The sequence below is a fragment of the Scyliorhinus torazame genome, chromosome 12, assembly GCF_047496885.1.
Source record: "Scyliorhinus torazame isolate Kashiwa2021f chromosome 12, sScyTor2.1, whole genome shotgun sequence".
In the NCBI taxonomy this organism is placed as follows: Eukaryota; Metazoa; Chordata; class Chondrichthyes; order Carcharhiniformes; family Scyliorhinidae; genus Scyliorhinus; species Scyliorhinus torazame.
In genome coordinates this window covers 150,952,416-150,977,370 of record NC_092718.1, presented here as the reverse complement: position 1 = coordinate 150,977,370, position 24,955 = coordinate 150,952,416, and the positions used below count along the sequence as shown (strand labels likewise).

The 24,955-nt window shown below is 44.0% G+C and overlaps 1 protein-coding gene across 3 annotated transcripts in view; it reads right to left on the bottom strand.

The window, feature by feature from the left end:
• Positions 1 to 24,955, bottom strand: part of LOC140386660 (E3 ubiquitin-protein ligase rififylin-like) — a 147,288-nt gene that overhangs the window by 12,706 nt on the left and 109,627 nt on the right. For all 3 annotated transcript variants that reach the window (XM_072469190.1, XM_072469187.1, XM_072469191.1), the window contains 2 exons: positions 8,444 to 8,854; positions 7,788 to 7,853 (listed from right to left, as the gene is read on the bottom strand). In XM_072469190.1, the coding sequence (XP_072325291.1) occupies positions 7,788 to 7,853; positions 8,444 to 8,854 (477 nt within the window). The remainder of the gene's footprint in view (positions 1 to 7,787; positions 7,854 to 8,443; positions 8,855 to 24,955) is intronic.

The following is a 24,955-nucleotide window of genomic DNA, read 5'->3' as shown; positions in this document are numbered from 1 at the left end:
TTGCGATAGATAGCACGGTTTTGTGAAGGGGAGGTCATGCCTCACCAGCTTTGACAAAGTGTCATCTGGACTCGAAACGTTACCTCTTTTCTCTCCTTCCAGATTCTGCCAGACCTGCTGAGATTTTCCAGCATTTTCTCTTTGGTTTCATCCTCATTGGTAAGGCTGCACTTGGAATATTGGGGCACAATTATGGTCGTCACACTACCAAGGGAGTGTGGGTGCTTTGGAGAGAGTACAGAGGAGGTTTACCAGGATGTTGTCTGGTCTGGAGGGTGTTAGCTTTGATGAGAGGCTGAATAGACACGGACTGTTTTCATTAGAACGGCGGAGGTTGAAGGGTGACCGGATAGAGGTCTACAAGATTATGAGGGGCATGGATAGAGTGGATGGGCAGTAACATCTGGAGTTGTCCAGTTTTGGTCTCCTTATTTGAGGAAGGATGTGGTGGCATTGGAGGCAGTTCAGAGGAGGTTCACGAGATTGATTCCAGGGATGAAAGGGTTGATGTACAAGGAGAGATTAAGCAGTTTCAGCTTATACTCGCTGGAGTTTAGAAGGATGAGAAGAACAAAGAACATTACAGCTCAGTACAAGCCCTTCAGCCCTCGATGTTGCGCCGATCTGTGAAACCAATCTAAAGCCTATCTACTGTATTCCATTATCATCCATATTTTTATCCAATGACCATTTAAATGCCCTTAATGTTGGCGAGTCCACGACTGTTGCAGGCAGGGCATTCCACGCCCCTACTACTCTCTGAGTAAAGAACCTACCTCTGACATCTGACCTATATCTATCTCCCCTCAATTTAAAGCTATGTCCCCTCGTGCTAGACATTACCATCCGAGGAAAAAGGCTTTCACTGTCCACCCTATCTAATCCTCTGATCATCTTGTATGCCTCAATTAAGTCACCTCTTATCCTTCTTCTAACGAAAACAGCCCCAAGTCCCTCAGCCTTTCCTCGTAAGATCTTCCCTCCATACCAGGCAACATCCTGGTAAATCTCCTCTGCATCCTTTCCAATGCTTCCACATTCTTCCTATAATGTGGCGACCAGAACTGCATGCAATACTCCAAATGCGGCCGCACCAGAGTTTTGTACAGCTGCAACATGATCTCATGGCTCCAAAACTCAATCCCTCTACCAATAAAAGTTAACACACCGTACGCCTTCTTAACAACCCCATCAACCCGGGTGGCAACTTTCAGGGATCTATGTACGTGGACACCGAGATCTCTCTGCTCATCCACACTACCAAGAATCTTACCATTAGCCCAGTACTCTGTCTTCCTGTTATTCCTTCCAAAATGAATCACCTCACACTTTTCTGCATTACACTCCATTTGCCACCTCTCAGCCCAGCTCTGCAGCTTATCTATGTCCCTCTGTAACTTGTAACATCCTTCCGCACTGTCCACAACGCCACCGACTTTAGTGTCATCTGAAAATTTACTCACCCATCCTTCTACGCCTTCCTCCAGGTCATTTATAAAAATAACAAACAGCAGTGGCCCCAAAACAGATCCTTGTGGTACACCACTAGTAACTGAACTCCAAGCTGAACATTTCCCATCAACCACCACCCTCTGTCTTCTTACAGCTAGCCAATTTCTGATCCAAACTGCTAAATCACCCTGAATCCCATGCCTCCGTATTTTCTGTAATAGCCTACGTGGGGAACCTTATCAAACACTTTACTGAAAGCCATATACACATCAATTGTTTTATCCCTCGTCCACCTCTTTGGTCACCTTCTCAAAGAACTCAATAAGGTTTGTGAGGCACGACCTACCCTTCACAAAACCGTGTTGACTATCCCAAATCAAATTATTCCTTTCTCGATGATTGTAAATCGTATCTCTTATAAACCGTTCCTAGACTTTGCCCACAACAGAAGTAAGGCTCACTGGTCTATAGTTACCGGGGTTGTCTCTACTCCCCTTCTTGAACAAGGGGACAACATTTGCTATCCTCCAGTCTTCTGGCACTATTCCTGTAGACAATGACGACACAAAGATCAAAGCCAAAGGCTCAGCAATCTCCTCCCTAGCTTCCCAGAGAATCCTAGGTTAAATTCCATCCGGCCCAGGGGACTTATCTATTTTCACACTTTCCAGAATTGCTAACACCTCCTCCTTATGAACCTCAAGCCCGTCTAGTCTGGTAGCCTGTATCTCAGTATTCTCCTTGACAACATTGTCTCTTTCCTGTGTGAATACTGACAAAAAATATTCATTTAGCACCTCTCCTATCTCCTCGGACTCCACGCACAACTTCCCACTACTGTCCATGACTGGCCCTACTCTTACCCGAGTCATTCTTTTATTCCTGACATACCTATAGAAAGCTTTAGGGTTATCCTTGATCCTATCTGCCAAAGACTTCTCATGTCCCCCCCTCTCTTTAGGTCCTTCCTAGCTAACTTGTAACTCTCGAGCGCCCTAACTGAACCTTCACGTCTCATCTTTACATAAGCCTCCTTCTTCCTCTTGACAAGTGATTCAACTACTTTAGTAAACCACGGTTCCCTCGCTCGACCACTTCCTCCCTGCCTGACATGTACATACTTATCAAGGACACGCAGTAGCTGTTCCTTGAACAAGCTCCACATTTCAATTGTGCCCATCCCCTGCAGTTTCCTTCCCCATCCTATGCATTCTAAGTCTTGCCTCATCGCATCACAATTGCCTTTACCCCAGCTATAACTCTTGCCCTGCGGTATATACCTATCCCTTTCCATCGCTAAAGTAAACGTAACCGAATTGTGGTCACTATCACCAAAGTGCTCACCTACCTCCAAATCCAACACCTGGGCTGGTTCATTACCCAGTACCAATCCAATGTGGCCTCACCTTTTGTTGGCCTATCTACATACTGTGTCAGTAAACCCTCCTGCACACATTGGACAAAAACGGATCCATCTAAAGTACTCGAACTATAGCGTTTCCAGTCAATATTTGTAAAGTTAAAGTCCCCCATAACAACTACCCTGTTGCTTTCGCTCCTATCCAGAATCATCTTTGCAATCCTTTCCTCTCCATCTCTGGAACTTTTCGGAGGCCGATAGAAAACTCCCAACAGGGTGACCTCTCCTTTCCGGTTTCTAACCTCAGCCCATACTACCTCAGTAGACGAGTCCTCATCAAATGTCCTTTCTGCCACCGTAATACTGTCCTTGACTAACAATGCCACACCTCCCCCTCTTTTATCACCTTCCCTGAGCTTACTGAAATATCTAAACCCCGGAACCTGCAACAACCATTCCTGTCCCTGCCCTATCCATGTGTCCGAAATGGCCACAACCCAGGTACCAATCCATGCTGCAAGTTCACCCACCTTACTCCGGATACTCCTGGCGTTGAAGTAGACACACTTCAAACCACCTTCCTGCCTGCTGGTACCCTCCTGCAACCTTACACATGACCTCACTACTCTCAGCCGCCTGTATACTGGAGCTACAATTCAGGTCCCCAACCCCCTGCTGAATTAGTTTAAACCCTCCCGAAGAGCATTAGCAAATTTCCCCCCCAGGATATTGGTACCCCTCTGGTCCAGGTGTAGACCATCCCGTTTGTAGAGGTCCCACCTACCCCAGAATGAGCCCCAATTATCCAGGTATCTGAAACCCTCCCTCCTGCACCATCCCTGTAGGGATCTGATCGAGGTATATAAAATACTACAAAGGATTGATAAAGTAAACGTAGACCAAATGTTCCCCCTTGGAGGGCAATCTACAATGAGAGGTCACAGATATAGGTTGAGAGGCGATAGATTTAAAACCGAGATGAGGAGGAAGTACTTTTCGCAGAGGGTGGTGAATTTGTGGAACTCGCTGCCCCACAATGCAGTGTAATCTTAAATGGTTTCAAGAAGGAGATAGAGATATTTCTGATAGAAATCGGGTTAAAAGGATATAGGGAACAGGTAGGGAGGTGGATTTGAGTCCAGGAAGAGATCAGCCAGGGCCTGATTGAATGGCGGAGCAGGCTCGAAGGGCTGAATTTCCTACTTGTGCTCCTAATTCCCAAGTTCCTATAATAAAAGATCCTCTGGCGGAGAGCAATTTCTAATTTGCTCACTACTGAGGTTAGGCTGACTGGTGTGTATTAGTTTGGTTATCCCTTTCTCCCTTTTTAAGCATCAAGGTACCATGCATGTAGCCACAGAGGATTGGAAAAAGATGGTCTGAACCTTCTCTATTTCTTTCATTTGCTTCTCCTGGTAGTCTGGGATATATTCCATCCAGACGTGATAATTTATTTATTTAAGAATACTAAACTCCTCAATATTTCCTCCCTCACAACATAAATTCCATCCTATATTTCATCTCCCATAACTACCGATTTCTGCTTTGTCCCACTCTTTTGTGAAAACAGACACTATAAATTTATTAAGAACCATGCCCACATCTTCTGCCTCCGCACGCAAGTTCCAATTTTAGTCTCTAACTGCCCCAACTCTTTCTTCCCAAGTTATCCTCATGTATTTATACAACGTCTTTGGGTTCTCCTAGATTTTAGTTGCCAATATTTTTCATTCCTCCTTTGCTGTTGTAATTTCAGTCCACACTTTTTATACTCCTCTAGACTCTCTGCAGTATTGAGCTCATGTCATTTAACATGAGCTTTTTTTTTTCTGATCCTATTTTCTATGCTCTTTGACATCCAGGGTGGGTCTTGATTTGTGAATCCCACTTTTTTTCTTCATGGCAACATATTTGTTTTGAAGATAAAGTAAATTACTGTGGATTCTGGAATCTGAAATAACAGGAAATACTGGACAATCTCAGCAGGTCTGACAGCATCTGTGGAGAGAGAAGGGAGCTAATGTTGAGTCAGGATGACTCTGTCAGAGCTTTGACACTCTCGCCACCACCTTCACCCTATTTCTATGAATTTATTTCCATTCCTTCCATTGATCTGTTTTTCCCTCACCATTGTTACCCCTCCCCCACCCCACTTGGGCCAACTGTTTCTAGTTGCCCTTTGTCACATTGTTCACCTTTGTTCTGCCATTCACACATTCTAATCTCTTTATGGACCACTATTGGAGCCCTTCTTAGCCTTAATGACCCCATTTACATTCCTTTGTCTTTCTGTCCTTGACATCTATGTCAATCTCCACCTATCACTGGCCCCCTATCCAACCCCACTGCTTCACCATCCCGCCCACTACAATAGAAATTGGACTCCATTTTCAGTTCTCTTTAGCTTTGACAAAGAGTCACCCAGAAACAAAACGTTAGCTCGCTTCACTCTCCACAGATGCAGTCAGACCTGCTGGGATTGTCCAGTATTTTCTTATTTTGTTTCAGATTCCACCATCCGCAATAATTTGCTTTTATCTTTTTGCTTTCACCTTCAAGAAACTGTTTCCACTGCACTTTTGCCAAAATTACATGACAATTTGGTAAAATTGGTCTTTCCTCAGTTTAAAAAAAACTTTTATTCTTGGTCTGGCTTAATCCTTTCCCATAATTATTCCAAATCTAACTGGATTGGATAACTACCACTATACTGCTCTCCCACTGATATCCTTTCCACTGGCCCCAATCTATTCCCGAAAGCCAAGTCTAGAATTGTCCCTTTTTGAGGGGTTCCTATATACTTGCTAAAAGGTTCACCTGAATATATTTTAAGAATCCTGTGCCCAACATACCTTTGACACAGAGTTTATCCCAGTTAAAACCTGGGTAGTTGAAATTTATTACTGCCCTTTTCAGAAATTTAAGTACATTTTGCTCTTCTATTTCCCTTTGTTTATTTATAAGATATTCACAGCAGTATGAATTCCCCCTTTTTATTCCTCAATTCAATCCACATAGCTTAATTTGGTGATCCTTCTAGTATAGCAACTGTCCTCATACTTGTGATTGTTTCTTTAATCAATGGTGCAAATGCCCTCTTTTTTTAAATCCTTCTCTCTCTCCTGTATGACAATCCCAGAATGAAGAATTTTGAGCTTCCATTTCCATTGCCACTTTTAACTAAATTTGTTTTTAAAATAATGATAGACAAGCAATGGCAAACATTTAATGTAAATAATTAATTGGTGTGAACAAATACATTCCCTCCAGGAATAAAATTCCACTAGAAGTTAAGCATATTAGATCAAAAGGAGACTCTTACAATGTTGCCAAAAATAAGGGTGATAGAAACCTGCAAAAAACCCAAGAAATTTAATCAAAAATGCAAAAATAGAATGAGAATAAATTAGTAAGAAAAATAAATAGAGATTGTATGAGCATTAACAGAAATGTAAAAGGGAGATTAATGCATGCAAACGTGGGTCACTTAAGGCAGCGACAGATGAAAGTTTAACGACCTGAAATGTGAACTTGGTTTCTCTCCCCATACGTGCTGCCAGACTTGCTGGGTGTTCCAGCATTTTCTATTTTTATTACTGGAGAAATTATAATGGGGAATAATGAACTTCAGAAATGTTTTTAAAATACTTGCTGCCTGTCTTCACATTAGAGGACATAATAAGCATACTGCAAATTGTGGGGAATTAAAAGTCTAATGCAAGCGAAAAACTTAAATCATCGAACCATAGAATTTACAGTGCCATGTGGCCCACCGAGTTTGCACCGGCCCTTGGCGAGAGCACCCTATTTAAGCCCACACCTCCACCCTCTCCTTGTAAACCCAGCAACCCAATGGAAAAGTGCCGAAAACAAAACAATGGGACTTAAAACCGATAATTCCTTTGTACCTAATGGCCTATATACCCTGGGGTTTTAAGAGCGGAGTACAAAGATAGTGGATTGGTATTAATCCTCTAGAATTTCTCTAATCTAGACTCATTCTCATGAATTGGAAGGTAGCAACGTGCACACGCAGTTTCAACTGTTGCAAGAGTCTCAATTGTTAGAAAATGATTAGCTCAGGATGATTAGAATTTTGTTTTAAAAGTTGCCAAAGTTTAAATGCTTGCTGGGGTGGGGTTCTCCCCTACCCGGCGGGGCGGGCGGTCCCGGCACAGAGGAGTGGCACCTTCAGGGGCTAGGCCGGCGCCTGAGTGGTTTGCGCCCCTCCGGCCGGCACGCAAGGGGCTTGGCGCCACGCCAACCGGCGCCGAAGGGCCTCTGCCGGCTGGCGCAAGTTGGCTAATGCGCAGGAGCGCCAGCGTGTCCTGGCGTCATCCCAGCGCATGCGCAGGTGGGGGGGGGGTTAAACTCCGCGTCGGCCATCGCAGACTTTTACACCAGTCGACGCGGAAGAATAGAGTGACCCATGGCACAGGCCCGCCCGCGGATCGGTGGGCCCCGACCACGGGCCAGGCCACCGTGGGGGCACCTCCCAGGGCCAGATCCCCCCGCGCTCCCCTCGAGGCCGCCCGCGCAGCCAGGTCCCGCCGGTAAGTACCTACTCTAATTTACGCCGGCGGGACCGGACGGAAACGGGCGGCCACTCGGCCCATCGCGGGCCGGTGAATCTCCGGGGGGGCCGCTATCAGCAGCTGCTGACTGGCACAGCGCGATTCCCGTCCCCTCAAATCCCCGAAGTCGGAGAATTCGGCAGCCGGCGGGGGTGGGATTCACCCCCCAGTTTTGTCATAGCACTAAAATGATGCTCGTTGAAAAACTGGGTATAATTGGCCCCAATCAATAAAAAGACTACTTTTGACTGAAAATATAATCAATATAGTACACTTAGTGCATCACTGATCACTTTGGAAAACCTGTCAGAAATATGCTGCTCGCAACAGTGTCACTTATAGAATTCTAAGAACCAGAGAAAACCACAATGGAGCACACCAGGAATGAAGATGTAACACACCTCAGTCTCATCCTCTATTTGTGACACAGGCTCATTTGGATTCCCTTCCGTCACTTCTGCATTCAACTGTGCATGTAAAGATGAGAAATTGCATTACATTCATATTTCAAAGTGGTCAATAAATGAAAACGAAATTGATTAAGATTAAAGTTCATAGTTAATATTGAGATTTAATACAAGTGGCCATATATCTTTTGTAATTACAGTTCAGAGTCCAGTAGCTTTTAATTGCTATGCAAACAGCAAAAATTAGTTATAATGATCTGTATCACTTGACTCACGCTATTTGCATAGAGTGCTTTGCAGGTTTCCCAGTAAACATTATGATTAGCTGTTATTTTATTAAACAAATGAATTCCTATTATGAGACAAACCCAGAAATAATACATACCAGTGATTAAATTCCTCTTTGCAAATAAACTTTATGAAATTAGTGAATTTTGTTTGAAAATACATTGCTCGATTCTGTAATGCATTTAATAGGTTGAAAATTAATCCAAAAGACAGTCAAGTGGCCAATATGACTTAATTCTCATTTCTTGTTCCTACCACTGATATAGAATTATTCAACACAGTCCACAAACAATTTTTAAAAAACCTTGTATGACCACTACTCAATTTTCCAAGATTTATAAATTATATAAACACATGCATACCAGGTTTGCTTCCTGAGACTGTCCTGGGCTACTTGGGCTGGCTGCTCCATATGGTGGTGGAGCATCCTGTGAGGTAGATGCTGTTGTCCCTGTGTGTATATTTGGTATGAAGTACTGCTGCTCAGGCACATCCACCCTGTAAACAGGAATATGCACAAGAGGGGCTGGGCCAGGCGGAGATCGCAGTCCCAGCACTAGATCGACGAGGTCCGACTTCTCCCTGCACATCTCCATTGAAATTTCATGAAGTTGCAGATAATCACGCAAGTCTTTCACTTTCAGTTTCATTAGCTCGCCTCGCTCGAAGTCAGTGGCACGGAATTTCTGGCAAGTGTGGCACATTTTAGGATTGTTCTCAGGTTGGATTGAGCAGGCCGTGCAGAAATTTTTCTTGCAGTCCACACATACATGCTGCAATGAGAGAAAGTGTTAATGGCACTGTGCATCATCCAACTTTGTACATTTGCACTAATGCAGGAGTTCCTACTTGACTCATTGTGATCATTCCTTCTTTCTCCTAAGTTAAGCATATTTTTCAAACAAGCATTAAGCTAACATTTCTCAGAATTGTCCCATATATCCAACATAACAGTTATGCCGAGAGATTGCTCCTAGTAAAATTTTAGTTGTGTTATGTTATGGGCCAGGGTTGCGAGAACCCCAAAGTGTATCATGGAGTTTACCTGACCCACAACTTTTAATAGATTGTGGTATGGGGAGCACACGGCCCATTCTACAGGTGTGGTACAGCAGAAATGGAAAAGTATTTTTTAAAGCAAAACAATGAACTATGAACTCAAGTTAACCTTCTTAAAACATAGTGAACATCTTAGCAACCATTAATTCAAATACAACCCCCAAAGAATACAACACTAAGTAATCCTTAAGCTGTCCTTTTAACATCCATAAGACTTTTAAAAAAACAACCTTTAAACAGAAGCACTTCAGGTTAAAGTCACTACTGAGAGCAGTTATTAGTTTTAAATCACCAAAGGATTGATTTACAGTTTTTAGATTACAGAGAGAGAGAGAGACTAACACCCGTTCTGGCTATGACTGCAGCTATCAAGCTCTGAAAACTAAACTAAAACACACCCTGCGGCAACAGCCTAAAACAAAAGTAAAAAGCTGACAGACAGCCCACTCCACCCACTCTCTGACATCACTGCAGTAGTAAACACCCATTTCTTAAAAGGTACTCTCACATGACAGTTAATTCACAATGTATTGCTCCACTCTTCAGCTGTGCCCTTTTCCAACAAACCAGAGGAACAAGATGTCCAGATTATTTACAGGTAAATTGTTTTTGAAGCATCTTTGTAAACGAGAATTTGCTTCTCTGTTTCTGGCTGGACATTAGAAATGCAGCTGAGAAGCACCAGTTTTTTAAGATGGCTTTGCATCTGTGGCAAAACATGATATTTTAATGCTGCATCTGTGCAAAGAGAAATGCTGTTTTTCATATATTACTCTGAGATTCTCCACAGCACTGCACAAGGATTCACCTTATCTCTCACTCATAGATACGTCAGTCCGGTTGAATGAATGTCAGTAATGTCCATTTCTTTAAGAACTCATTGTGGTACATTCTCGCAAAATTAACTGGAAAAACTTTTTCCTGTGTGTCTCGAAATTAAAAGTAATTTCAACAAAGGCCATTAAAAGTAATTTTTACTGATGCTTCAAGGATTCTCCGACGGCTAAAATTTCTCTGCTAATCAGTTAAACAGATCACATTCTTAAGGGAATCCTTATCTGGGTTTAGCCCCTTACTTAGTTTCATTGGTTCTCATTCTCATTCTCATCTGAGACCCCCTTGATTTGTTCAGGAAAGTGTCAGTCACTTAGCAAGCGATTGTTTAATTAGACATTAATCAATTACTCCAAATTAATTAATTATCTTTCCCACGACTCTTGTCCCACATTCAAACTCCCTACATCATGTCTGGTCTCAGTTACGAGATTGTTTCAAACTTGTTGAATGTACCCTCATTTCAGTAAAAGTACCGATGAGTGTACTTGCAGTACACTATTCGTAACATTTGAGACAGTCATGGACAGTATTCAAAAGATTAGCCAATTTTATAACTTACTCATATTTCTACAAATTCAGTAATTTTCAAGAATCATCTTAGCTAATATTTTAAAGGACCCCCTCTACAATTGTTGAATCCAACACCAAGATAGTTCATTGTCTTATAGGTACAGAGTATTATACCATGCAATGCACAATGCAGTCATGTTGGCAAAGTACTTTCAAGACTATAGATCCAACTGCTGTTGAGTAAACATTGAGTGAGTTCATAATTTAAAAATAAACGAATTTCAATGATGAGACACTGGCATTTTTTGACTGCTTTCTCTTCATGTTGCAATCTTCTGACTTACTTTAAAAAAAAAAGCTCTCCCTTACTCCTCCCACTATGTTCCCCACCCCAACCCACCCCCCCCCCCCCTCGCACCCCCCAAACCCCAGGTCTCACCCCTCAGCCAGTTTGATACAAAGCCCAATAAATCAGAAGTGGAATCGTGAAGAAACAGGACTTCTTTTCTCCAACTTTATTATTATGGAATCTCCTGAGGCGTGTGCACTTGGAATCATAGGCTATGCTACTGCAAGGTCCTGAGCTGTGAAAAGAGGATGGGTGCCCATGTCTAGTGAAAAATAAGTGTTACCAACAATGGTCCCCAGAGATTGTGAAGCAAACATTTTTTGATCAGCGACAGCAAAATAAGTTAGACTTTTCCCCTCGGCGGCATAATGGTGCAGTGATTAGCACTGCTGTCTCACGGCGCTATGGATGCGGGTTCAATCCCAACCCCGGGTCACTGTCCGTGTGGAGTTTGCACATTCTCCCAGTGTCTGCTTGGGTCTCACCTCCACAACTCAAAAAGATGTGCAGGGTAGGTGAATCGGCCCGCTAAATTGCCCCTCAATTGGAAAAAAAAAAATTGGGTGATCTAAATTTTTTATTTTTTTTTTAAACTTTTCCTTGCAATTGAGAAATAATACTGCTGCATTCATGAGAGAAATAGGGATTTTTCTAATCAAGTGAGTTGTCTTTTGAAAAAAAAGTTATCAACATCTTTTGGCATAAAAAGATTTCAGCTTACTGAGAAAAAGCTTTTCAAATGATTCTGAGCAATTTACCTGGTTTAGTTTCTTTCAATTATCCTCAGAAATTAGCAAGAAAAGAAAATTTACACTCAAGGAACAGGATTAGACAATCTTATTTAATGAATTTGATTTGAGGCTGAGAATGAAATATATCCACTTAGAACCCTTAATAGGGATGGAAGGTACTGCCTTTAAAATTATTCGACAAATAAAGCACTTGAATTTTGATCTGCACTCGAGCAGGCCACTGTAAGCTTTTAGATCAACTTATATTTGCATAGTACCTTTAACATAATAAAGCATCCCGCAACCTTCACACAAGCATTATAAAATAAAATATGACATGAGCCAATAAAGAAATACCAGGGCAGGTGACCAAAAGCTTGGGCAACAAGGTACCTTTAAATGAGTGTGTGTATTTTAAAGGAGGAAAGCAAATTAGAGAGACATAGAAGCACAGGGAGGATATTTCAGAGCTAAGGGCCTCTGCAACTAAAGTCAGTCTCCAAAGGTAGTCATAGAATCATAGAATCCCGACAGTGCAGAAGGAGGCTATTCAGCCCATCGAGTCTGCACCGACCCTTTGAATGAGCAGTCTACTCACACCCACTATCCCGTTCACCCTGCCCTATCGTCGTAACCCCATAACCTGATTTGCACGCCCCTGGATACTAAGGGGCAATTTAACATGGCCAATCCACCTAACCTGCACATCTTTGGACTGTGGGAGGAACTGGAGCACCCAGAGGAAACCCGCGTAGACATGGGGAGAATGTGCAGACTCTCCACAGTCACCCAGGTCAGAATTGAACTCAGGTCCCTGGCGCTGTGAAGCAGCAGTGCTAACCAGTGTGCCACACTCTCATCTGAACCAATGATTAAAATCAGTAAAGCTATTCCGCGGTGCTTTTTTAAACGAGTCAACAAAGTGATCACTGGCTTTGTCTGGGCGGGCAAGACCCCACGAGTAAGGAAGGTGATGCTTGAGCGGAACAGGGGAGAGGGCGGGCAGGCGCTGCCAAACTTTAGTAACTACTATTGGGCGGCGAATATAGCCATGATCAGGAAGTGGGTGGTGGGGGGAGGATTGGCATGGGAGTGGATGGAGGCAGCTTCATGTAAGGGCACCAGCTTAGGGGCATTGATAACGGCGCCTCTGCCGTTCCCGTCAGCACGGTACTCCACCAGCCCCATGGTAATGGCAGCCCTGAGAGTCTGGGGGCAATGGAGGAGACATGTGGGAGCAGAGGGAGCATCGGTTTGGTCTCCAATCTGTAATAATCACTGGTTTGCCCCGGGAAGTATGGACGGGGGGTTTCGGAGATGGCAGAGAGCAGGGATTGAGAGGATGGGGGATATGTTTATAGAGGGGAGCTTTCTGAGTTTCAGGGAGCTGGAGGAGATGTTTGGATTGGCGAGGGGAAACAAATTCAGATTCCTGCAGGTGCGGGACTTCCTACGTAGACAGGTTTCAACCTTCCCGCTCTTACCACCAAGGGGGATACAGGACAGGGTAGTTTCCAGAGGGTGGGTGGGAGAAGGGAGCGTCTCTGACATTTACAAGAAACTATGGGGTCAGAGGAGACGCAGACTGAGGAGCTGAAGCGCAAGTGGGAAGAGGAGTTGGGAAGAGAGATAGAGGACGGTCTATGGGCGGACGCGTTGAGTAGTCAACGCATCCACAACATGTGCCAGGCTCAGCCTGATACAATTCAAGGTTGTTCACCGGGCTCACATGACACATGTTCTGGACATGTCCAAAGCTTAGGGGATTTTGGCAGGGGTTTGCAGATGTCATGTCCACGGTGTTAAAAACAAGGGTGGCACCGAGTCCAGAGGTGGTGATTTTCGGGGTGTCGGAAGATCCGGGAATCCAGGAGGAGAAAGAGGCAGACGTTCTGGCCTTTGCTTCCCTGATAGCCCGGAGATGGATATTATTAGCATGTAGGGACACAAAGCCCCCGAAGTTGGAGACCTGGCTATCTGACAAGGCTAGCTTTCTCTGTTTGGAGAAAATCAAGTTCGCCATGAGAGGGTCAATGTTAGGGTTCGTCCGGAGGTAGCAACCGTTCGTCGACTTTTTTGCGGAAAATTCATCGTCAGCAGAAGGGGGGGGGGGGGGGGGGGAAGAGTTAGTTTAGCTTGGGGGTTAATAAAGGTGGGACCTGTAAAGGACCTGTGGGACTAATTAAGGGAGGAAGACGGCTTTTGCACTGTTTATAGATTCATTGTTTATTTTGTTGTTGCTGTAAAACCAAAAATACCTCAATAAAATGTTTATTAAAAAAAAAAAATCAGGAAAGCTGAAGGAGACCAGGATTAGAACAGTGCAGTTCTCCAAGGATTATGGAGCTGAAAGAAGTTATAGAGATAGGGAGGGATGAGACTATGGATGAATTTGAAAACAAGGATGAAAAATTTAAAATCAAGGATGTTACTCAACTGAGAGCCAATGTAAGTCAGCAAGCACTGGTGTGATAGGTGAATGGGACTTGTGAGTTAAGACATGGACAGGATTAACCCAAGTTTATGGAGGGTAGAATGTGGAAGACCAGCAAGAAGTGCATTGCAATAGTCAAGTCCAGCGGTAGTAAAACATGAATGAGGGTTGTTTCAAATGTTGGGTGATGGTATAAAGGTGGAAAAGGGTAGTCTTAGTGATGGAGGGAAAGAGCTTGGAAGCTCACCTCAGGGTCAAATGTGGCACCAGGGTTGTGAACAGACTGGTTTAATCTCAGATTGTTGCAAGGGAGGGATGGAATCAGTGTCCAAAGAACAGTTATAATTTTGATCTGTACTGGAGCAGTTCATTGTCCGATTTTAAGAATTTATGTCAGGCTTGTGATATTGACACGTATAAAATACCCAATCTACAGGCATTCTGCGAATACAGACATCTGTTCCAAATAATTGGTAATTCAGAAATAAGTGAGTTACATTTTTCAAAAAATACATTTTCTAGCATCTTTCACGACCTCAGGACACCCTGTAGTTCACGTGCATCTGAACCAGTAAGTTATGGATTCAAGTCCCACTCCAGGACTGGAGCACAAAAATCCAGGCTGACACTTCAGTGCAGTACTGAGGATTCCTGCACTGCTGGAGGTACTTTTGGGTGAGACATTAAACTGAAGCCCCATTTGCCCTCTTAGAAGGGTGCAAACATTTCCGTGGCACTACTTCAAAAAGAGAAGGGGAGTTATCCATAGTGTCCTTTTGCCCAATATCTATCCCACAATAATCACCCAGAAAATTATCTGGTCATTATCACATTGCTGTCTTTTATCCTATAATTACAAAATGTACTTATCAGTTGCGAAGTGCTTTAGAATATCCGCAGATCATGAAAGGTGCTACATGTTCGCAATTGCTTTCTTTACAACCAATGAAGTATTCTTGCAGTGTAATAACTGCTGTGATGCAGGCAAACAAGATAATTAATTTGTGCACAGCAAGGTCCCATAAATCCCAAAGAGACAAATGATCAAATAATCTGTTGGCCATGGGAGAAACGATGGCCTGAAAACTGAGAGGTGGCCTCTGCTCTTCTACAAATGTGCCGGTGGTTCTATTATGGTCATCTGAGCAAGCAGAGGGGAAATTCTTTTATACCTTATCCAGAAGACAGTACTTTTGACAATTGAGCACTCGGTGCTGTACTAAAGTGTTAGCATAGGTTATGTGCCCATATCCTGGAGAAAGCTTGAACCCATAACCTTTTGACTCAGAGGCAAGAACACTGCCACTGATGCAAAAGCTCAGTCTTTAAAAGGTGCAAGTCCAAAGCTTATGCATATTATGCCTCAATGCAGAAATCAATGGTCAGAAGTTAATACGGTATCATTGTTCAGTTCTCTCTTGCACAGATGCTTTTGTATTTTTAAAACAGTGTTGTTCAGACAAGTGACCATCTAAAAACATTTTAAAAAGGAGGGAGAAGGGTTGGAAAACAAGATTCCGGACAAGATCTCTCAATGTGACCCAATCTTTGTGGTTAAAACAGTGGAACATCCTGAGGCTACAATAATAATCCCATGCAGGCTAGTCACTTCCTTTAAACTTCAGCTCCCACCGGTAACTTAGGAAACATATCAAAATGTGCTCAAAAGCCATTAAGAACATGCTGTACCGAGTTACCTCATCTCAGAGAAAGCAGAGGTGGATATGGTAACCCAGGGCAGGACCAGATGCAACCTGTGGAAGTTCGCTTATTCTCTCAGCTAACTAAGTATCTAAAAAGTTCTCTTGTCAGATAAAGGCCAGATAAGACTCCACTGTGATGGCATCCATGATCATTTAACCTGCTAGGTTTAGACTTGAAAATTATGTTGAAAGGAGAAAAACTTCAGATATCATCTTGGTTACCACCATGCTCAAAATTTAGTTTGTTTGTTAAGGATGCAAAAATAGATTCTCTCAGAAACACCTCCCCATATGACAAAAGAGTTATCTCGGGCTTGTAAGTGCATGGGTTTGGAGCACCGCCAAGTGAACTATAAATCACTGAACTAAATTAACACATGCATGAAGCTATTATCAAAAGCTACGCAAAAGACTTCCAGGTGCGGCGATGACCAGCTAGGTCGCACGTTTCGGCACCTCCTGTTTTAACGGGCTTTTGGGCTCTTATCGGGAGCCCCAACAGCAATTTTCGAAGGCTAAACCCACTGTGAGGCGACATAGAAGGGAGTCCCCCCGGATGTGAATGGACAGAAGAGATAATAGTGGCCAGATTGTGGAGGATCCTCTGGAGCAGCGGCAAAGAAGGAAAGTGAGAAGCAAGATGGCGGCGGAGGGAGGCCAGTTGGTATGGGGCCTGGAACAGCAGGAGTTCCTCCGGCGATGTGTGGAGGAGCTCAAGAAGGAGGCGCTGGCGCCGATGCTGCAGGCGATTGAGGGGTTAAAGGAGGCACAGAAGACCCAAGAGATGGAGCTCCGTGGAGTGAAGGCAAAAGCTGCCGAAAATGAGGACGAGATACAGGGATTGGTGGTGAAGACGGAGATGCACGAGGCACAGCATAAGAGGTGTATGGAGAGACTGGAAGCCCTGGAAAATAGCTCGAGGAGGAAGAACTTAAGAATCTTGGGTCTTCCCGAAGGGGCAGAGGGAGCGGACGTTGGGGCGTATGTGAGCACGATGCTCCATACCTTAATGGGAGCTGAGGCCCCGACGGGCCCCCTGGAAGTGGAGGGAGCGTACCAAGTCCTCGTGAGAAGACCAAAGGCAGGAGAAATACCTTGAGCAATAGTGGTGAGGTTCCACCGCTATAAGGACAGGGAGATGGTCCTGAGATGGGCGAAAAAGACGGAGCAGCAGGTGGGAGAACGCGGTGATCCGCGTGTATCAGGATTGGAGTGCGGAGGTGGCGAGAAGGAGGGCGAGTTTCAATCGGGCCAAGGCGGTCCTCCACAAGAGGAAAGTGAAATTCTGAATGTTGCAGCCGGCAAGACTGTGGGTTACACACCAGGGTAAACACCACTACTTCGAGACGGCAGAGGAGGCGTGGACATTTATTGAAGAGGAGAAGTTGGACTAGATTTGAGAAAGTGTCTTTGAAATGAAGTAGCGAGGTGGTGGCAAGGGACTGTGAATCAGATGGGGGAAAATTTTCTTTCCCCTCGAAGGGGGGACACTCGAAGAAATGTGGGCGCCGGTGGGGAAGGGGAGGGGGAAGGAGAGAGGGAGCTGCGCCATCAGGGGCGGGACTGAGAGGGAAGCGCGGGCTTTATTCCCGTGCTATGGAAATTGTGGTGGGAAAAGGGGGCGCAGGAAGGAGGGGGCCTCACATAATGGGAGGTTAAGGATAAACGGGGGAAGCCGAGGTCAGCCAGAGTTTGCTGACTTCCGGAAGCAATATGGGGGGAGCAATTACGCTAGAGAGGGATCTAGCAGGGGGGGGGGGGTTAACTGGGTTGCTGCTGCTAAGGGGAAGGGGGAGCTGGTACGGGATGGGAGGGCACCGTCCGGGGGATAAGCGGGTGCGTGGGAACCGGGAACCCGGTTGATCACGTGGAACGTGAGAGGGTTGAATGGGCCGATTAAGAGGGCAAGGGTATTTGCGCACCTAAAGAAGCTAAAGGCAGACGTGGTCATGCTTCAGGAGACGCACCTGAAACTGGCTGATCAGGTTAGATTAAGAAAAGGATGGGTGGGACAGGTATTCCACTCGGGCTTGGATGCGAAAAATAGAGGGGTGGCAATACTGGTGGGGAAACGGGTATCGTTTGAGGCGAAGACCATAGTGGTGGACAGTGGAGGTAGATACGTGATGGTGAGTGGCAGATTGCAAGGTGAGGCGGTGGTGCTGGTGAACGTATATGCCCCGAACGGGGATGATGCAAACTTTATGAAGCGCATGTTGGGGCGCATTCCGGACCTGGAGATGGGAAAGTTGGTAATGGGGGGGGGGGGGACTTCAACACGGTGCTGGACCCAGGGCTGGACCGGTCCAGATCTAGGACCGGGAGGAGGCCGGCAGCGGCCAAGGTGCTTAAGGGCTTTATGGAGCAGATGGGAGGAGTGGATCCCTGGAGATTTACTAGACCAAGGAGTAAAGAGTTTTCCTTCTTCTCCCATGTCCACAAAGTGTACTCCCGGATAGACTTATTTGTCCTGGGAAGGGCGCTGATCCCAAAGGTGGCAGGAACGGAGTATTCGGCTATAGCCATTTCAGATCATGCCCCACATTGAGTAGATCTGGAAGTAGGAGAGGAAAAGGAGCAGCGCCCACTCTGGAGATTAGATATGGGACTGTTGGCGGATGAGGGGGTATGTGTAAGGGTGAGGGGATGTATTGAAAGATACCTAGAGGTCAATGATGACGGAGAGGTCCAGGTGGGAGTGGTCTGGGAGGCGCTGAAGGCGGTGGTTAGAGGGGAGCTGATCTCCATAAGGGCCCATAAGGGGAAACAAGAGGGTAAAGAAAAGGAGAGACTGTTGGGGGAGATTTTGAGGGTGGATAGGCAATATGCGGAGGCTCCAGACGAAGGGCTATACAGGGAAATAGATAGAAATCAGATGGTGAGCTGGATTCGAGACCAGGAAGAGGTCAGCCATGATCTGATTGAATGGTGGAGCAGGCTCGAAGGGCTGGTTTGATGACTTCTGCTCCTAATTCCTATGTTCGGCACTAAATTTTATCTGTCATTTGTCCACTCATTCCCCCAGCCTGTCTATGTCCTCCTGAAGTCTACCACTATCCTCAACATTTCCAAGCTTTGCAACACCTGAAACTTTTGGTGCTGATAAGAGTCTAGTTTTACTCATATAGGGGGCAGTTGAATGCATATAACCAATAAGCAAAATATTAAGAGTAGTCCTGAATGTGGGAATTCAAGTCATTTTTCATATAATGAAATAACCATTTTATTCCATTGTATTCAATACTGAGAACTGATCGTCCATTTCAAATCTAGTGGAAACAAATAACCTTTGCCATCATTTTGCTGCAGCTCCCTTTGAAACAACAGTGGGAGAGAGGAAAATCTTACAGAAAGTGTTTGGAAGTAACAATGATGATTTGCTGTTGGATGCATGAGCACAAGGGAAAATATTGATCACAGAATGATGCGAGAAGGCACAGCAACATTTCCCTACTGTTATATTTGATTCCCTTTGTAAATAACGGCAACATTCCATTTACCTTTTTAATCACTTGCTGCACCTGTATACCAACTTTATGATTCATGTACCAGGATGCCCAGATCCCCCTGTACTTCAAGAGTCTGTCACCTCTCCATTTAAATAATATTAATATACTGCTTTCTTATTGTTCCTAACAAGATGGACAAGTTCACATTTTCCCATATTATACTCAATCTGCCAATTTTTTGCCCACTCACTTAACCTATCTAAATCAATTTGTAGAAAGTTTGTTGTCCTCTTGACAACTTAATTTTCTACTTATCTTTGTGTCACCAGAAATTTTAGCTATGATACATTTGGTCCCTTCACCCAAGTCATTGATAAATTGTAAATAGATGGGGTTCAAGCACTGATCCCTGTGGTACTCCACTCATAACAGATTGCCAACCTGAAAATGACCCATTTACCCCTACTCTTTGCTTCCTGTTAGCTAACCAATCCTCTATCCATGCTAATATGTTACCCCATACATTATGAACACTTATTTTGTGTAGTAACCTTTTATGTGGCATCTTATCTAAGCACCTTCTGGGAATCTAAGTGCACCACATCAACAGGTTTATTGTTATCCAGCTTGCTTGTCACTTCCTCAAAGAATTCAAATAAATTAGTTAAGCATGGCTTCCCTTCTACAAAAGCATGTAGACTCTGCCTGATTATATTCCCTTTTCCTTTAAGGTACCATGTCCTAAAGGGCATTTAGCAGCCATGAGCTTCCATGTTAATCTTGATCTAGAAATGTGGATCATCTGATTGTAGAATGACTTTCTAAATATTCTATTGTAGTCAAGCATTTTCTGTAGGACAAAATGTGAAGTGAACTGGCCGATAGTTTCCTGCTTTGAGTCTCACTCCTTTGAATGGAGGTGTTACGTTAGTAAGTTTCCAATCTGCTGGGACCTTTCCAGTGCTATAGAGATATTTGATAGAGAGACAGTCACATTATAGCCACCACAGCACGAGTTCATAATCACAAGTACAGCCAGTATATCCCATGTTATGTCCCCATGTATATTGTGCCACCTCTGCCTATTGTGTACTGCCCAGAGGGAAGCCAAGTTGGCAGGAGTTTTGCCAACTCAGCAGGAGATGCCAGAGTTCACTGTGTACAAGTGCAAAGGAAGGGTTATTCTCCATCCATGTTTAATCTATGAAAAGACAGGAGAAAACACCCTGGTAAACTTACGGGATGAAAGACGGAGCCTCTGATAGTGTAGCACTCCCTTAGTACTGCACTGAACTGTCACCCTAGAATTTTAGTGTAGCAGTAACCACTTAAGTAGTCTACCAAAGTCAAAGTTCCAAACAATATGACTCAGCATGGTTAAAAGAAAATGGGTATAAAGCTGAAGTTAAATTTCAGGCTGGAATAACAGGTTTGTGCAAAAGACAAAAGAGAACATGGTCTTGTGAAGGAATACAAGATTGATGGGTGTGTACAGAAAAGGTTTCAGTGCCAATAAAACTCTTGGGGAAGGGCAATAGTTTCAGCCTGAATCTTAACTTGCTTCTGCAGCTTGATTCACGTTATCAAAATAGAAAATAATAGACACTTAAGTTTTTTTCTCTCATGGGTTTAGGAGAATGAAAAGCTTCCATTTACTTCAAAACACAACAGCCTGAACCCTTCCGAAATAAAAAAAATGTTCAATTTCTGATTGATCTGGCATTTGGTATTCCAGTATATAAAGGTTATGTAACGTGGACCGAGTGAATTATTTATGTTGGAAAATACCCTGCGTGATAATAGAGAACTTTAAAACCAAGGTTACAGTAGCTAGGTACATTCTCGAGAAAGATTCATGCTCTTTCTAAAGATACTTGATTTTATAGGATCGGAATCCCCTCCAGCTGGAAAATCTGGGGGTGTAATTTCCAATTCATGGACATGCTTTGACCTCATTGATCGGAACTAAATTACAAAAACCAGGCTGCAGTCAGCAGCACAAGGCTGAGCACCAAGAGGTTAATTTGGACATTTAGCTAATACAGTGACTCATCAAAAGGGTTTGGACATATCAGGGAACAATGGCAAAAGAAGCCTTTACCTGCCATCAACTAATGCAATCCAGAAATCTGGCAGATTGCCCTGTACAATGGCACAAAGGACACATCAGTGCAATTACACTCAGGCAAATAAAGTCTGTACCACGGACAATAGTACTAGAAATAGAGTCATTTAAATCCTCATTAACTCTGAAGCCAAGGTGATGCGACAATTGCTCATACAATGATAACTGATGATATTAGTTTGGATACATCTTCCATGGAAATCCCAGATTGCTTCAACCAGCAGGAGCTGAAGATATCTGTCTGGACTTCACATGGAATAAAATAATTGAACATTTAAAAAAAAAAAAAATTTACAGGATGTGGGTGTCGCTGGCTAGGCCAGCATTTATTGTCCATCTCTAGTTGACCTTCAGAAGATGGCGGTGAGCTGTCATCTTGAACCGCTGCAGTCCCTGAGGTCGAGGTACACCTGGTGCTGTTAGAGAGTGAATTCCAGGATTTTAACCCAGTGACAGTGAAGGAACATGGAAACAACAGGAAATATATTGTGACATATCAGAGTTAAATTATTATAAAAGAGCAAATCTAAATATCTGTGCTGCAGCCAGATGGAGGGTCAGGACTGGTGAACTTGACTCAGGCCTACTGTCAACACCAGGCAGACCAGCCGTGTTGGGGCTTGTAAGTTTCAGCCAAATCGTAGCGATATTGGTCTGAGGATTTTGTGATGGTTTGGGTGAAAAGGTGATGCTTTATTTGCTGGTAACGCAATTTGTTTCAGCCATATCTTGAGTGATACTGGTCTCAGGGTTTTTCCTCCAAGGTTCAGGATAAGACCTGTTGTTTTGCCAGTGTTTTTTTGTAATTTAAACCACATTGTGGGGTCTTCTTGTGGAGTTAGTTTAAGCCTGAGTCGTGGTAATTTTATGTTGGTTACTGGTTGTTTAAATTTTGGGGTGTTGTACAGTGCGGTTGTGGGTGATTCAATAAAGTGATTGTGAATTATAAGAAGAAACTTGTCTCGCTGGTTCAAACCATACATGCAAGTCTGATGTCACTAACTTGGGTGTGGGAAGGACTCGGAGGTAGAAAGAATTCTGAACTCAAAAATAGCTAATGGTATGGTAATTAACTTCTTTAAATAAAAGCTAAACAACTCCGGGTGCTCCGGTTTCCTCCCACAGTCCAAAGGTGTGCAGGTTAGGTGGATTGGCTATGCTAAATTGTCCTTAGTGTTCAAAAAAGGTTAGTTGGGGTTACTGGGTTACGGCGATAGGGTGGAGGAGGGCTTAAATGGGGTGCTCTTTCCAAGGGCCGGTGCAGGCTTGATGGGCCGAATGGACTCCTTCTGCACTGTAAATTCTATGAGCTATATCAACTGGGCGGGACTTCAATTGCTGGGTCAGAGCCTCATTGGCCTGTTGACTTGTATTTCAATCCCACACTTAATTTGGGAACATGCACGCGCCATTATTTGGATTTCCAAATAGTTTAAGTGGTCAATAACCGTATTCACCACTCAATTTACTGTGGCAGACCTGGGAAACACTGCTGACGGGTCGGATTTAAAGGGCTGGCATGAAATACAAAAGCAATCATACACTCAATACACCTTTCAGCATGAAAATGTAATCGCTTTGCAAATCCATATTATACACACATAGGAATACACTAATGCCCCACTTGTCACAGTGGACAAGAAACTGCATTGTTGAAAAGGGTAACCACGTTGAGGTGTAGGGAAGGGATGAACATTGTCACTAGATGTTTGGAGGGAAGTTGGAAAGATTTTGCTCACAGATATAGACTGTTCCCTAGAAAATAATAGAGCACTTTCTATCTCACTACAAGTAGATAAATAAATATGATTATTTCCACACGGTAGCACAGTGGTTAGCATTGTTGCTTCACAGTGCCAGGGACCTGGGTTCAATTCCCGGTTTGGGTCAGTGTGTGCGGAGTCTACACGTTCTCCCAGTGTCTGTGTGGGTTTCCTCGGGGTGCTCCGGTTTCCTCCCACAAGTCCTGAAAGACGTGCTGTTCAGAATTTGGACATTCTGAATTCTCCCTCAGTGTACCTGAACCGGTGCCATAGTGTGGCATCTAGGGGATATTCACGGTAGCTTCATTGCAGTGTTAATGCAAGCCTACGTGTGACACTAATAAAGGTTATTATTACAGTTCATATAGAAATAACTAGATATGTCCCATGGGTTAGAAGCTCTTTAACTCAAAATATTTAAAAAGTTAACAAAAGGTGAATTAATTTACTTGGTTCCTTCTTCACAAAATACTTTTGCAACAGTACAGTTATTAAAAGGATTCTGTTTGAACATGTTTAAATTCAAGACGTTGGTTAGGTACCACCCTCCAAATTGAATAATGGTACAGTGCTTGTATTTGAGGTTACTCCCAGCGATGATCTTATTAAATGGTGGAGTAGGCTCGAGGGGCTGAATGGCCTAAGACTGCTCCCGGTTTGTATGTACTACCCAGAGTCCTCCCTAACCCTATTTCCTTGTGTCTGATCTGGGTAAAAGGAAAACTAGCTCCCAACTCCCCAACAACTGTACTTTCAAAATCCAAACTGTTCATGCTTGGCTCATCCATTCACGATTACAATTCTGCAGATACTGATGTGCGCAAAGACATCCTCACTCAAGCCTTTGTTGCCACAATCCCCATTAAAACATTCTTTCATCATGTGTATCTTTGTCTGATGCGATGCATCAAGTGTGTTAGACTAGTGGGTGATGTGTAGTGATCAGTCTCCCATCAGTACATGGCCCCGACATCAGCAAGTCATGTTGTGCCTCCCCATGACGACATGTGTTAACTGGGTACCTCGCGGCACCAGGCTAAATTACTGGGGATTTGGCGGATATCTGGTCTCCAGACATGTGGCATAAAAAAAAAATCCTGATTTGTGGTTAAACCCTGTTGTCCATCAACCAAATCTCCAGCAGTGGGTAAATAGTTCCACTGCCTAGTGGATGTCTCAGCAGAGAAGGCAGCTAAGGGAGTAAACTCTGACAGACAACCCAGAGTGCAGTCCATTAGCTAGTAATGTCATCTATCGGGCAGCTTTCCGGCAACCCTTGCAGCAGACGCAGTTGCCATCCTTTCCTTTAGACAATAATGTCAGGGGGCAACATAGGACCTCCATATTATTTGCCTCGGCCTGTGCCCCAGAGAGGACATTTCAGTTTTGTGGTTTACGTTGGCACATTATGGGAAGACAGTTACCAGTTGTAAGCTCTCGCCCAATTGGTGTAGATCACGAGTGCTAGGAGTTACTTCTATGGTGAGAGAGCACATTGCGCCTCATTGGATAGCTACTGTCCACCTAAGGCTGGGCAGCCACCAATCAATTAGGTGCTGTCCCGCCACAGCCTGCTTGCTTCAATGAGTGCTTTGATCTCAGACTCACCTTTCGTCAAGTGGGTTGCTAATCGATGCACCAGGCAAGACAAACTCAGTAAAGAAGACAAGGATCTTTCACATTACAAGCGGGAATGCAAGGACCATACATCCTGGTCTTACTGATAACTTTCTTCAGGTTGATGCTACATGCAAGCCAGCTGTGGTTGACAAGGAAGTTACAAGGTTCGATGTTGGTACTACGGCGCTGCAAGAATCTATGCTCGCTCAAAGGGGATCCATTATAGAGAAACACTACACATTCTTCTGGCAGGGGAAAACTCAACAGGTAACTTGAGGCAACTGCTACAGAGTG